Consider the following 15301-nt stretch of genomic DNA (forward strand, 5'->3'; position numbering starts at 1 on the left):
GTTTGGAAAAATCAGCCAAGGGCAGAGGTAAGTTGAATTTGCCCTATTTAATTCAATTCAGAGCAATTTTCTTGCTTCTGTTTAGAGTAAATTAATCTCTAGAAACTATCTAGTATATATGGGACAAGGTTACTTTTCATTACGTATATGAATTGTTTGAAAGTCAAAATATGACTTAAATACATCTTGTTGTGAACTATATTTAGTTATTTTTTTTTGTTAATAGATGATGCTGGGAGCATGGTTTTTGTGTAAAAAAATTAACTAGTTCTTTTTGCTATTTTTACCCTATTTCATTATAATATGTATATTATGATGAAACCTTTTACCGGCATGAAAACAACAGTAAAATGTTTTCTTTCACGTCCAGTGTTTTTTATGAAAATACTTTTTTCTCCACTATTATTTGTGGTTGAGTTTCATCATTGTTGCTGATGCACAATAATTTGCAGTCATAAGCAGTAACATTCTTTTCTGAGCTTCAATTATTATTGCAGCTTAAATTTAGCAGTATACTCTATTTCCTTGCTGATATTTTCTCCATAGCAAATAAAGGTATATTGTAAGGATATTTCAGTCCTTAATTAATGTCATTTGTAATTTTAACTATGGTTATTATTTACTATCGTACGATGGTTGAAATGCAAGGAAAATGTTATCCGATTCGATTAGTTTTTTTGTAGCAAAATAAAGGGATTTTGACGAAGGAAAAATCTATTTCTGGGCAAGGACCTGTCTCGTCCAGTGAAATGTCCCTTTAGCACACATTTCTAAGGTATAAATATTGCTATAAAACCAGAGAAAAAAGCTAATATGGAAATGCCAGAGTATTCTGGCTCGCTCACCTTTTTTAAGGTGGCGGTATAGTTTCTGGGGCGAGTGAAACCACTATCAGAGGTCCTTTGCCATTTAGATTCATAACTGTTCAATATCCCTCATCTACAGAGGAGCCGATCTAAGGCCCACTACCTGCTACCGTTACGGTTAGTGCCTCTGACGTCATTCCTGCAGATAGCACCCAAGCTTGGGCCAAGAGAGGGTGGGATAAAAGGAAAGGGTGGGATTTCACTGGCGACACAGATCCTTGCCCAGAAATAGATTTTTCCTTCATCAAAATCCCTTTTCTGGGCTCAGCCTGTGTCGCTCCGTGAAATAGTACCAGAGAAACGGCCATACAAGCTTGGAAAAGGAAGCACATAAGTAAAAATATAGGATAATCAAAAACAATTAAGGTTAATTGCTATAATCTAAATATAAGGTTACAGAACAAGTAACAACAGAGCAATTGGAACCTTAATGCTAATCCAATATACAAAACATAACAGATACTTAAAAGTACATAATAAGGTTTTAAATGTAAATTGTGACTAATCCTAGAAACAAACAAAAGGGAATATCACAAGTATATACAAACTGTGTTTCCGGCTGCCACTGCTGGGAGTTTAAGGGCTTTTAAGGACTTAAGATAATGGCGTTTGAATACTGTCAGAGATTTCCAGCCTGTGTACTTCTTCAGATCATCAAAATTCATGTGTTGAAAATAATTAATAGAAGTAGCTACTGCCCTAACATCATGTACCCGTGGGAAGGACTGTGGGTTGGCTTGTTTTATAAAGTATAAAATCTGTTGTCTAATTCCTTTTAAAGAAATGGTGCCTCCCTTTTCCCTAATAAATAGAGGGCCTGAAGATCTTAGGGCAGTTCTACTTAGATATGCTTTTAGTGAAGTAACTGGACATAAGGACGGGTCCTGTGGAAGTGGGAGAATTTTCCATGGGGCTCATCTATCCAGTGGGTCCTCATTCTTTGCTAGAAATTGGCGATCTGGAGAAAGTAACACTTCTCCTGACGGGAGAAACTCTATATGACCTGATTCTCTAGATAGAGCCGACAGTTCGGAAATTCTGGCTCCTGAGGCCAGACTTAACAGGAATAATGTTTTCCTCAGGAGAGCTATATAGTCACATGAGTCATTATTACTGTCCGAGGCCAATTTAAGGACATCATTTAAGAACCATAACACAGACTTGGGCCTCTCAGATGGTCTGAGTCTAGCGCAGGCCTTTGGGATAGATGAAAAATATCAATCTGTTAGATCTATTTTGAATCCAAACTGGAAGATCTTCTTAAGGGCAGACTTAGTAGTAGTAATAGTACTAGCTGCTAAACCTTTCTCGAATAGTGTCCTGAAAAAAGATATGGCCAGATTCGTGGTCATGGTTTGTGCATTAGAGTCCCTCAAGAATACAGCTAGTTTTTTAACTGCTGAATCATATTGACGCAACGTCGATTCCCGTTTATCAGATTCTAAGAATAAGATGTTCTGGGGATCGATATTAGCATCCCTTTGTGCCGCAATTTTCATGAAGTCCATAAAGTTAGGGCTTTCTGAATTCCTGAGGAAGCAAACACAGTCCACGTTTGCACTAGTTGTGATAGTTTGGGATTGGGAATCCGTTGAGGTCGGAGTCCCAATTCCAGTAGAAGTGGGAACCAATTGCTCTTGGGCCTATTGGGGGCTATTAGAGCAATGTGGCCTTTTAACGTCCTGAGTTTGTTCAGGACTTTCAAGAGAAGATTCACTGGAGGAAAGAGGTAAATCTTCTTCCACACGTACCAGTCTATAGCCATAGCGTCCGTGGCATAAGCCAGAGGGTCCAGGTTGGGGGCCACATAACAAGGGAGTTTGTGGTTCGACTCGGTGGCGAAGAGATCTACCTGAAGCCCCGGTACTAGTTGACAGATCCAATTGAATAACTCCTTGTCCAGGGACCACTCTGACTCCAGCGGAACTGAGCGGGACAGCACATTCGCTACCACGTTTCTTACGCCCGCTAGATGAGTGGCGGACAGGTGCCATTTGTTCTTGTCTGCTAGTGAAAATATGGCTATCATGACATGGTTCACATGGCTCGACTTGGAGCCTCCCCTGTTGATGCAGTGTACTACTACTGCACTGTCCAGCACCAGCTTGATATGAGATTTCTTGGCTAGATGAAGCTTTTTCAGGGTGAGGAACACTGCCATAGCTTCCAGTACATTGATATGAAGCTGGCAGAATGGTAGAGACCAGGTTCCCTGTACCTTTTTGTACTGTGAGTAGCCGCCCCAGCCGCTTAGTGATGCATCTGTGTGGATCACTAAGGCCGGCAGAGGGAATTGGAGCGGAATTGAATTCTTGATCTCCATCCACGGGCGGAGTCTCTTTCGTAAGATCACTGGGATAGGTGCTAGTTTGTCCCGGGATCTGTTGTTTGCTCTTGAACACCAAACCCGGTTTATGTCCTTTAGTTTGGCTTTCAGAAGAATGTCCGTTACTGAAGCAAATTGGAGAGAACCTAAGATTCTTTCTTGGTTCCTCCGGGACGTCTGCTTGCACTTGAGAAATTGTCTGGTTGCTTTGGCTATTTCTCTCCTCTTCAACAGCGGAATTGATAGAGTGTGGGAGTTTAAGTTCCATTGAATCCCTAGCCACTGGAAGCGGGACTCCGGTGTTAGCCGGGACTTGGTTCTGTTTATCTGGAAGCCTAGATGTTCCAGAAACCGGATTACTTTGACCGTTGCTTTGCGACATGCTTCGATGCTTATGCCCCACACGAGCCAATCGTCCAGATAAGCTACTAGCATTATTCCTTGAGACCTTAGTTCTTGAACAACTGTCTCCGCCAGTTTTGTAAATATCCTGGGGGCTACGTTGAGCCCGAATGGCATTACTTTGAAAGAGTAGGCTTGCTTTCCTAGTCTGAAGCCTAGAAACGGGCGGAAGTGTCTTGCTACTGGAACATGATAGTAGGCATCTGTAAGATCTATGGAGGTGGTGACGGCCCCACGGGGAAGTAAGGTCCGCACCTGTGAAACGGTCAGCATCCGGAACTTGTCGCAACGAATGAATAAGTTCAGACGGGACAAGTCTAGAATTATTCTTCGCTTGTTTGAGCCTTTCTTTGGCACGCTGAACAAGCGACCTTGAAATTTTAAATGCTTGACTCTTGACACTACTTTTTGAAGGAGTTCCTGAGAGCATTCTACCAATTCCTCTGTTGGTTGCTGATAAAAGGTGTTGGATGGAGGGGGACCTTTGAGCCAACTCCATCCTAGACCTTTGGACACAATGCTTTGGGCCCATTTGCTGAACCTCCAACGGTGACGAAAGAGGAACAGCCTCCCTCCTACCTGGGGATTCTCACCGCCGCCCCGTTGACGGAAGGCGCCTCTAGCTCTGCTACCCCTGCCAAACCTGTTGAAGGTCTGAAAGGACTGGCTTTCAAACACTGGCTTGTAGGCAGGGGAGACAGTGTAGGAGGTCGAAGCCTGTGCCTGTTGCGGCGATTGTGTCAGCAGCTCAAACTGCTGTTGTGGCTGCGTTTTAGAAGTCGAAGGTTGCGGTACTTGGGATACCGGAACCGCCTGTACCAGAGTTGAGGAGCCTGGAAGGGCTGGAATTTCCTAGGCTTCTTTTTCGACTTGGGATACGATCCAGCGGACTCCGGTTTCCGTTTAGAGACCAGTCCCCAGCAAACCCTTAGACTCTGATTAAACCTGACTGCCTCGCAGTGAACTTCATTCACTACAGAGGCCGGGAAGAGGTCAGAGCCCCAAATGGATGAGGCTAAAAGCTTGTTAGGCTCATGGCGGATCGTGGCCTCCGCCAATACATGTTTCCTGCAATTTCGTCTAGTTATGACGAAATCATACAAGTCACATTGCATAGAGTACAAAAGTGACTTGGCAATGATCTTGAATAACGGCTCTTCTCTGTAGATTAGAGCCGATACTTCCGTCATAACTAGCGAGTTGAGGGACCTGCACAGCCTCATCCTGGCGTCATACTCAGTCTGGATGAGGTTCTCTGACAGCCTGGGCAATCTCTCGCTGAATAGAGTGATGGCGCAGTCGGGCTTCAGCTTACCCACTGAAAAGGTGGCCGGAAGATCTACCCAGTGATCATCAGTTCCGGGGAGCAGGAGGGAAGTCGGTTCTGTCTCCCGGAGCTGGGGCATGGGCTCGACCTTCATTGCAGCTTGCAGAGTCAATTCTGCCACCTTCAATGTGAACGGGATAGGTGTATCCTCGTCCACAGTGAAGATAGTGAAGGGGCTCTTAAATGCTGTAATTTTGGTATTGGTGCACTGCCACTCCTCCAGGTTTCGCAACCATGCCTGCTGCGCCTGATCCCGGGAGAGAATTACTGTCTCTTTTGGGACCTTGTCTTCCCTCCTCATAGCTGCTTCTGTGAGGCGGACATAGCATATGAAAGGGGGCTGTAATCCTTGCGGATGGAACTCAAAGTCCTCAATCCTTCGAGTTCCGCAGCCCTCGATCGTCAGCATGCCGTCCACATAAGGAGCATAAGAAGCCACCCTCCAAGGGTTGTTCAGGGTAAAGGCAGGAAGGGTAGACGAGTCCGGCATTAGCAAGCTTTGAGCTGCCAGGCTGGACTGTGGAAGTCCTGTCAAAGCATTTTCCCGGAGACCTGCAATAAGGTTCTCCTGGGTAACCAACCTGTCCGAGATAGCTCAGATAGACTGCCCTGACTCCTCTAGAGAAGATGACAATTGTACAAACATCTCTTGGAACTTGGATTGTACCAAGTTCCCAACCATGCTACCCATCTGCTGCATAATATTGGCCAAAATATTTGCAGAGGTGTCAGGGTCAAAGGGGGAAGGTTCTACCTTCTCCTTAGGAGTCCTGGGTCTGGCTCCTTTTGAGGTGGATGCCTCAGGGTCGGAGGAGGAGGGCTGAGCCCTCTCCTTAGAAGACTTAGACCTCGACCCTTTAGAGTAAGAAGTCAGCTTAGCCTTGTCAGCTCCGGGATGGTGAGCCGGAGACTTAAGGGCAAGGCTGGTACCTGACTTCTTTGACAGGGACTTCTGCAGCGTTTTAAAGTCTCGCTTGCCTTTGACTTTAGGGATCGCCAAGGTGGACTTCGGTCTGACCGACTGAAGACCCCCGGTGAATCCCTGGAAAGCGGTTGAAGTAGAAGGGGAAGAAGCTCTAGATGGACTCAAGGAAAGCCCTTGAGCCCCTACAGTACCTGCCTCACTCACATTCTTACCTGTGCCCATGCCTTCAACAGCCATGGGCTCGAGGTCTAGGCCCAGGGCAGCTACTTCCTTCGCGACCTCCTGCGTAGCAACCTCCTCCGAGGGCTGAGAAACTTCCTCTTGGATGGAGGCGATCAGGGGAGCTGCCACTTCGGGGTCCACGTGAGAGGTACTCTTCCCGCCAGGGAAGATGAGAGTGGCCATCTCCTTGGAGAGAATATAGGGTTGGCCCTTGGTGACATTGCGGCCAAACCCACCAACCCAGGCCTTCAGGGTGGCAAGAGCAGTCTCCCGGATCGCTTGGGTGCCCTGAAAGAGAGGGTTAGTATTAACACTTAAGATTACTTAAATTAAACTGTAACTTAACTTAACAGACATATCAAAGAATATAGCCGTCATTGGTACTCGTATTACTGTGCAGACTTTGAAACGTCACTTACCTCAGAGGAGACTTGGTCTACGAGCTCGTAGCATATAAGGCAACTCTCATAGTGCCACACCAGGGACTCGTTGAAACGGATCGCACAGGTGGCGTGGGTCCAGCAGACTTCGTGCCCACAGGGGTCTTCCAGTACGGCATTGCAGCCTGACTCCATACAATGGGTGACCTGCAAGTGAAATGATACATGAGTATCACCACTAACTTTCCGGACTAAGTCCGTGATTGTGATATGTCATAACACCGGAGTGTTCCGGTGTTAATAAGTAACAAGGTTCAGTCTACCTGCTCTTTGGCCGTGTATTGTGGTGAGTCGTCCGACAGGATCAGTAGAACCGCTTGAAACAGTGTGTCTCCGGTGATGCCGGGGAACAATGTAGTCATTGAATCAGGATAACCACCCGATCCATACGCCGGAGTGAGGAGTAGTCCGAACAAACACCGGGTGAGGAGCAGGGTGAGACCAACATAAAACGGCAGAGTTTGATGACTCCGCCGTCGAGGAACTTAAAACTAGGATAAGTTGGGAGATTACCCTGGCGGGGTTGTGGGACTCCGCCAAACTTAAACTAAAGATAATGGATGTCATATATGTAATATCATGCATGCAACAAGCTTACTCTTGTAGGGAGGCCGGAGCCTCCCCAGCAGTTCACCAACCTAAGGCGGACCTGGCTGCGCCGGGGTCCTGAATCCGCCGGAGCGGGAGGGGATGGTGACTAGCGGTAGAACGTGATCCAAGAGCCGAGGAGAGCCGAGCCTAACCGAGCCTGGTGGCCAACCGAGGCTCGGCCGAGTAGGGCTCCCCCCTACTCTACTGGGGAGAGCCCTCCAGCCACCTCCCCTGTCCCCCTCGAGAGAGGGGGGGAAGGGAGGATGCTCAGATCGGCTGCCTGAGACAGCGTGAGCGAGTGTACCTCCCCCCGAGGTGGGGGGCCGAGGGACTGGAAGGGCCGATGCGGGGTGGCTCATACGCGGTCGCCTGGAACTCTCTCGGCCGGGTGATCATCCACGCGGTGAGAAAGGCCAGGCGATCTAAGGAGGCCTATAGGCCAACCAAAGCCGTCTCAAGGAACATGTGATATACAAAATAAACATCCTATCCTAACATGGGGGGAAAGGAAGAAAAAAGTAGATGGTAGAGAAAGAGTAATGTCCTGGAGAAGCTGGGTCGTGCCAACCGGGAAGGATGGTCGAGCCTGGCGACTCCAAGCAGCTAGCCTATATGCCGTGACGAAAAAACGCGGGGCAGGTGGCCAGGGTGGCTCGAGGACAAGGGAGAAGAACCAGAGTCCTTCGGTAAGGGTGCCTAACGAAGAGGTAACCTGACAACTAAAATAAACATGCATGCATGAAATTCTGAGCTGAAAGGAAACGACGTAGGCTACGAGCTGAGCGCGAGCTCGTATAACATCCCCCGTGTGGATAAAATAACAAAACGTCAATAAATGCATCATCAAAATCATAGGACTGTACAGCTAAACAAGAATTGAGCCCAAACGGTATAGGGGACCGAATGGGGCACGAAACAAAGTAACACGCGGGAGCGAGCCGAGAATGGCAGCGTGGGGACGGTGCTGCATGGGACGCCGTCCATAAAAACCTAAATAATTCGGTTAAACGTGCCCAGCGCAGCCCCTAAATAGTGTCAAACAATAATAGCAGTACTTAACTTGGATGCAGCAGCAGCTTGACGTTCCATAACGATGTATAAAGAATTCCACGAAAAACATAACTCAGAGAAGAAAAAACATGTGCGGTGTGGGTCGTGCTATCGAAAGGAATGACATCAGAGGCGCTAGCCTTAAGGGTAGCGGGTAGTGGGCCTTAGATCGGCTCCTCTGTAGATGAGGGATATTGAAGAGGGATGAATCTAAATGGCAAAGGACCTCTGGTAGTGGTTTCACTCGCCCCAGAAACCATACTGACACCTTAAATAAGGTGAGCAAGCCAGAATACTCTGGCATTTCCATATTAGCTTTTTTCTCTGGTATTATAGCAATATTTATACCTTAGAAATGTGTGCTAAAGGGACGTTTCACGGAGCGACACAGGCTGAGCCCAGAAATTGTTTTTGTTCAGTTGTGTATGGCTGTTACGTTTAAGCAATGATTATAATGTTACTAACGAACTTCAAAATAAATTGTCACTTCTTACTGCCTGATTGCATCATTAAGATCCAAAATTTAGTTGTCATACTTGTGAAGTAGAAATGCCAATTAACCATCTCATTCTACCTGAAATACTCATATAATTTCTTGCCTTTTGTTGGCCTCTGGTAGTTTAGTTGATAATCTTTCCTAGATGTAGACTTTACATGCTGGTAACTTTTTTACTTATTTCTTGCAATATGGAGTGCTATCATATTCAGTACAAGCTTCAAAGATAGGTGTATAGGACTTGAAGTTCTGTTTTGGTCAGTCCTTGATTGGAGACGTTACATACTAACTTCTAGGTCGGACATACCAAGTTATCATGTTCTAGCTCATAATTTGAACCACAGGGATCATGCATCTGTAAGTTTGGTAGTACACAATCTTGGATAGAGTATTTTCATACCTGACTGTCATTCACCTTCCCCCCTCCCAAGTTGGATATAGACACACAATTTGAGAGAGCGAGCACAAGAGATTTAGTGCTGTTCCCCCTTAGAGGGAGTATTTTTCCTTTTATGGTGCAAGGATAATTTTTTCCCTAATGAATATGAAATTTTTAAAGGCATGATAAATTTCACAGCATAGTAGTGTGCAGTAAGTGAAAATTTAGTTCAAATTCTATGTAGCAGCATGCAGTAATGTTACTGATACCAGGAAGTAAAAGCTGCTAAACAATCTTTTGAAATTTTTCTTTCAGTTATGAGACCTAGGGAGGCTGCGCTAGATGCAGAATATTTGAAGACATGTGGTCAGTTGATGAAAGCAACCATTGAAAGGAGACAGTTTAATACAACTGAATTTCATCCTACCGAATTCTCCCGGAAATTGGTAAGTACTGTTGTATGTCCTCATTATTACTGGTTGTTAAGAATCTATTTTAGGGATGGGAGGTGAAGCGTGGGAAGAAGAATTGAGTAGGTACTGTATGACATCAGAGGTTACCCCTGCCATCCTAGCCGTAGGAGAGGATTTTGATTTTTCTAATAAAAAAATGTAGTTTCCTCAAGAAAAATGAGTTATCAACCTGTAGAAAAATTAGTTAAAAAAAAGAAGAATTAAATGCTTTTAATATTTTAAATTGGAGTGCAATATATAGTTTTCCATTTAAAATTAAGATTGGAGAAAGGATGAGAATGTAAGCTATAAAAGCTATGTACATGTTTATCTTGAAATATTAGCGTTAGGCTTGGATTTCACAACGGATTAGTCGAAAATCATAGAGAGCTGTTCTACTCAAGTATTTTTTTAAAACAATTCTACACAAGTGCTAGGAAATCTTCTCTGCTGTCGACAGAACATGTACAAATACTGGTCAGAGTTCAAAAAGAACTGTCAACAGTGCGAGCAGCAATATTGTAAATGTGCAAGACCAAAGACACAACTGTATAGAAGTTTATTGATATTAAGAGTGATGAGGTTCAATCGGAAGAGGTATTGTTGTCTGTCGTCTACTTTATTCTTTCACATTTCCTGATTTTTCCTCTCTCTCTCTCTCTCTCTCTCTCTCTCTCTCTCTCTCTCTCTCTCTCTCTCTCTCTCTCTCTACTTCAATAGGTCTACATTATTGTGTTGTATATCTACTTCCACTATGAAAGTCTTATGTTTTTGGTTTTGTTTGTTTCTCGTATCTGTCTGTCTGTGTACCTGTTTGCCTGTGTGTCAGTTTGTTAGCAAGATTAGAAGGAAAGTTCTGTATGGACTTTTACAATAATTTCAGCAAAGGTGCTCTTGCTAGGCAATAAGTAATTAGATTATGCGAGAGAATACAATGTAAATTTTAAGAAGGGACCTTTTGGTAGATATCCTTTAATATGACCAAGATGCTGTATTTCAGCCTGAAAGTCATTAATAATTTTATACATATAATACTAATGAAATTATATTGAACATCCTCCAGAAAACAGAAGGTTTTGATTTATATTCTTTTTTATTCAAAAATATAATTTACACATCCTTGGCAAGACACTGCAGCCTAACAGGTTATGTGTCTGACTGGTGATTGGAGGAACAAAGGTTCAAATTCCTGTTAGAGTCTTTTACTTATAGCTCATTTTAAATTTTTCATCTTCACTTTTCTTGAGGCTTTAAGGATATCAATTACTGAAGATAAGGAACAATCAGGAGACATAAAGACTAGTGTAAAGAATTCTTTGTATGAAAAATATAAATCTATGGGTTCATAACAAGCAGTCAGCACTCTTGTGTTCATCTTCTAGATGATTTTTCTTTCCATGGACTCCCAAGACATGATCTATGCAAAAAATTATTTAACTGAACAAAAACTTGCCACATTGCTATAATAATTTTAGCTTTATTTATTTGGGATGAATCTTATATCTCCGTGCTGACTAGGCGAGTCGGCACTCAAACAAAAAGTCGAATCGCTGCCCTGATGACCATTTTGCTGTGTTAATCTTCACTATGTATGTGCATTCTGCCATCATTGGCACCTAGTTTGAGGTTATTAACACTCAGGATTAATAATATAGGTATACGTAGACTGTTTTATTAAGATAATGTGTCAGTAGCAAGTTTTACTTATTCTGATGTTACGTCTACTCGGTCAGTGGTTTAACCAATTGCTCAGTGTTTTTGCTCATTCTAAATTCTTGTCTGCTAGCCTATTCCTTTTTTCCGTTGAAATGCACATTTTCATTCTTCAGCTATCGGCAAATCTCTTGCTTCTACTTGAATAATATTTTTCATCCCAGATTTACATTGCTTATAGTATATTTGGTTGTTTCCGAGCTAGATTATTATTCTAGCTTCATAGCTTTCGACCAATGTGTCGTATAGGAATGCTTTCAAGTATGTATGTTAATTCGCTTTTGGAGGAGTCAAAAGGCAGAGCATTTAATAAAACAGTAATAATAATAATAATAATAATAATAATAATAATAATAATAATAATTTATATTTGAGCTGAAGGCCATATACATGGAATATACAAAGTTTAGACAATAACATACACAAACTAGATACATATACATGAAATAACATGATAAAAAAGATTGATCTGCAGTATCCACACAGTTGCTGAAGTACAGTGTAAAATATAGTAATCATAATAATGGTAATAAAATTAGTAATAATACAGTTGTCCCCCCCAGTTTCAGGGGGGATGCGTACTAGACCCCTTCGAAAAGTTAGTACCCGCGAATAGTTGGAACCCCTATAAGAAAATGCTTAAAATGGCTTATTTTGTTAGTTAAAACTCAAGAAAAATCCACTGAAAATGTTTACACCTGTTTTTTTTAATAGTTTTATCACAAAAAGTGCAATTTATGATGAAATTGATTAAAAAACAGCAATTTGTGGATATTTCTCATAGAAAAATACCGCAAATAGGCGAATTTCCCTCGAATATGGTGGGATATGTTCCAGAGAGAAATCTGCAAATGTGTAAGTCCATGAATCTAGAGAATGCAAATATAGGGGCCCTCTGTATTGAGAATAGTAAAAAAATATATTAAAAATCATAACAATTAGTGAACAGATTGTATATACATAATTGAATTCCAGCTAGGGACTGTATTTGGTTACAATAGTCTGGTCCAGTAGGTTAAATAAAAAAACTGAGTGTAGCAAAACCCTATATAGTACTGATTATCACATTAATAATGAAAAAAGAAAAATACCAGTAATAACAATAACTAGAAGTATAATAATAATAACTAATTCTGCAGATGACACTTTGCAAAAATAGAGGTTGTCATTTAGGGAACAAATGCCTCATTTTGTATATGAGACTTACCCTGTAATTATATAGCTATGGTTTCCAACGTTCGGCAGCCTAATTCAAATTTCGCTGGTAGCGCTTCAATTGTAGATGTAACAGTGCTGTCCCCCAACGGCAATACTAGGAACAACTTAGCAAAGCACTTCATTCTGTTTCCTGCCGCGCTTGACTAAACATCGAGTGCTTACAGCAGCTTGTTCTTATTTTCTGGGTATATCACCGGATTTCGTTTAGTGTTACACAACCACCGGAACGCATTGGTAGCCTTCGAGCAGGATGAGTCTTGTCCTTTGTTTGTTTTATTCAGACTATCATCAAGCCGGATATTTGTATTCTCCGGCAATAGTCCTTGAATGTAACTCCATTCAATTAGGCCTAAAACTATTGTATATAAATTTTATTTAACAGGCTTATGCTATGCGCAAGTCGTTGGTTAATAATTGCCTTAAATAATCATGATTTTATACATCATTCCTTAAGGCCAAGCTTTTGTTTAGATTTTGTTTATCGGCCATTGGTCATTAGCCTGACACTGGTAATAATCACCTTAAAATAATTCTCAAATGTTATTCCATTCTTGTATCTTAGAACCTTTGCATTTATTATTTACTTACCAGGATTAGGTTACGTGTAAGTCGCCGGTTTATAGTTACCTTTTAAAAGTAATTCGTGAAGGTTACATGATTCCCTTAGGTTAGACGTACTGTACCAAGCTGCTGGTAAATAGAGTTACCTTAAAGTAATTTGTGAATGTTGAGACATTCTTTTAGGCCAAACGATTGCATTGGCCAATACGTTTTTAGTTTACTGTGCTTACGACACTCATCACTTTCCTTTGCAGAGACTGAAAGTGTGGAGGTTGAAAGTATTAAGGAGAGAATGATGTTTATGTTTGGCTCGGGAGGCTTTGGTAGAGAAGGCTTATATGACCTCAGTGTACGGAGAAGGCTTACATGGCCTTGGCGTACGGAGGTATTTTCCTGGCGTCACGCAATTGTGAACGTTTCACATTGAAGCCGATAGCATCGACCTCACTAGGCGCTCTGGAGCACAGGTGGCCACTCGAGTCATTTAGACTTGAGCACAGCCACTCTTGTCAGTTAGCGGGGGACATAATCAGTTTCTGATTTAGACCAGAGCACAGACCACTTGAGTTGATTAGGGGGGGCACGTAATTAGTCACTGATTGCGATTGCTTTCATTCATGATAATTTTTAAAATGATTTCTTTTGGAGTAATCGTGTATTCATAAATTTTCATTTATATTAGAGTCGAATTTGCTTTGAGACTTAATATGAAAACATTTGGTGATTTAAACACATATGTATATTTAGAAGGGTAAGTTATTTTATATACATACATCTGAATACATGAAATGAAATTTCATATTTTTGTAAATAATATTTGTTAATTCCTTTATCACTAATTGGAGAACAAAAGCAGTGTTTTTTCATTACTAAAGTTGATTGGCTTTGATACTAAATGCAAAACGGCTGTTGATATAAATTATTGTTATTTTGGTGTTATGCATTGATTTACATTATGTTTAAATGCATGTCTGAATGTGAAAGGCTGATGTATTCATATATTATGAATGTTTCAGGCCTAGATGCCAGTATTCCCTATACGTAGTAAAGTATGTAGTCAGTAATCGATTATTTATCGATTATTTTCATGAAAGTAATCAGTAACCGAGATTACCAGATGTACCGGCATCTCGCCTCTCATGTATCGTCTGTCAATTTCCTTCACCTCCCAACGCTAACGCCAGTTCTCTCTTAGTACTCCTCCGATCTTTGTCATTTGCTCCCGTGCCTGGCTCCATCGCTTCCTTCCCATGCCTTTGCCAGCTTTTATTTCAATTATCATGAATTACCAATGTAACAGTGAAACATATACGTAATATTAAAACAGGAGAAGAATTCTAGAAAATATGTATTTGTTGGCTTCGATGATAGCAGTCTGATTTATTTTATATTTTATGATATCTAATTCACAATTTTTTTTATTAAATGTATTGCATGTACTCATTTCAAATAGTTATTAAGTAACCATTAACTATAATAAACAATCAAACAAAAAAAAACTTCCAAACTTCTGTTTACGTTCAGCACTTACAAGTACCGAACGATCGCCAAGCAACCACTTTCACCTAGCACACAGTACGTACAGTAATCAAATTTTCATCTATCTTCAACTACTGAAACTACCAAACAGTATAATAACCATTCATTTCTATTCTTTATTCTATCTTTACCTAATGTTTTTTTTTATTAAATGTATTGCATGAATAAGTTTTTCAATTTACAGCATCCTTTTACCAATAGAATACATAGAGCACAAGGGGTAGATGTTGACCAATAGGAGAGCAGGATCTTATGGGGTGACTATCATCAGGAACCAATGGGAGAGCGGGAGGATGGTGGCGAGTTTACTCAGTTGGCGGCGAGCGAGTTTTAAAATTGTTCTCGGTGGTCCGGGCGAATCTCGGGACTTTACAGCAACAACCTTTTGTAACTTGAACTATTTTCGTATGTAGAGCCAAAAAAATCTTCGTACATATTTGCTTTCGTATCTCGAGCTTTTCGTAAGTTGAGCCTTTCGTATGTCGAGGTACCACTGTAATTATATTTTTATAGCAAAATAAGGTTTTGTATATACTTACCCAATAATTATATGATCAGAGCCCACCCGCCCTCCTCTCTGATGGACATTATCCATGAAACAAAATTAAGTGCTTTGTTAAGTTGTTCCTGGTATTGCTGTTGGGGGACGGCACTGTTAGTTACACTGAACAATCGAAGCGCAACCTGCGAAATTTGAATTAGGCTGCCGAACATTGGAAACGATAGCTACATAATTACTGGGTAAGTATATACAAAACCTTATTTTACACTAAAAATATCATTTTTCCCATCTT

At 41.7% G+C, this 15301-nt stretch overlaps 1 protein-coding gene across 4 annotated transcripts in view; it reads left to right on the forward strand.

The window, feature by feature from the left end:
• LOC135204066 (non-structural maintenance of chromosomes element 4 homolog A-like) overlaps positions 1–15301 on the forward strand; it is a 111499-nt gene that overhangs the window by 50126 nt on the left and 46072 nt on the right. For all 4 annotated transcript variants that reach the window (XM_064234041.1, XM_064234042.1, XM_064234043.1 and 1 more), the window contains one exon: positions 9340–9470. In XM_064234041.1, the coding sequence (XP_064090111.1) occupies positions 9340–9470 (131 nt within the window). The remainder of the gene's footprint in view (positions 1–9339; positions 9471–15301) is intronic.

Source organism: Macrobrachium nipponense, chromosome 44 (genome assembly GCF_015104395.2).
Source record: "Macrobrachium nipponense isolate FS-2020 chromosome 44, ASM1510439v2, whole genome shotgun sequence".
Lineage (NCBI taxonomy): Eukaryota > Metazoa > Arthropoda > Malacostraca > Decapoda > Palaemonidae > Macrobrachium > Macrobrachium nipponense.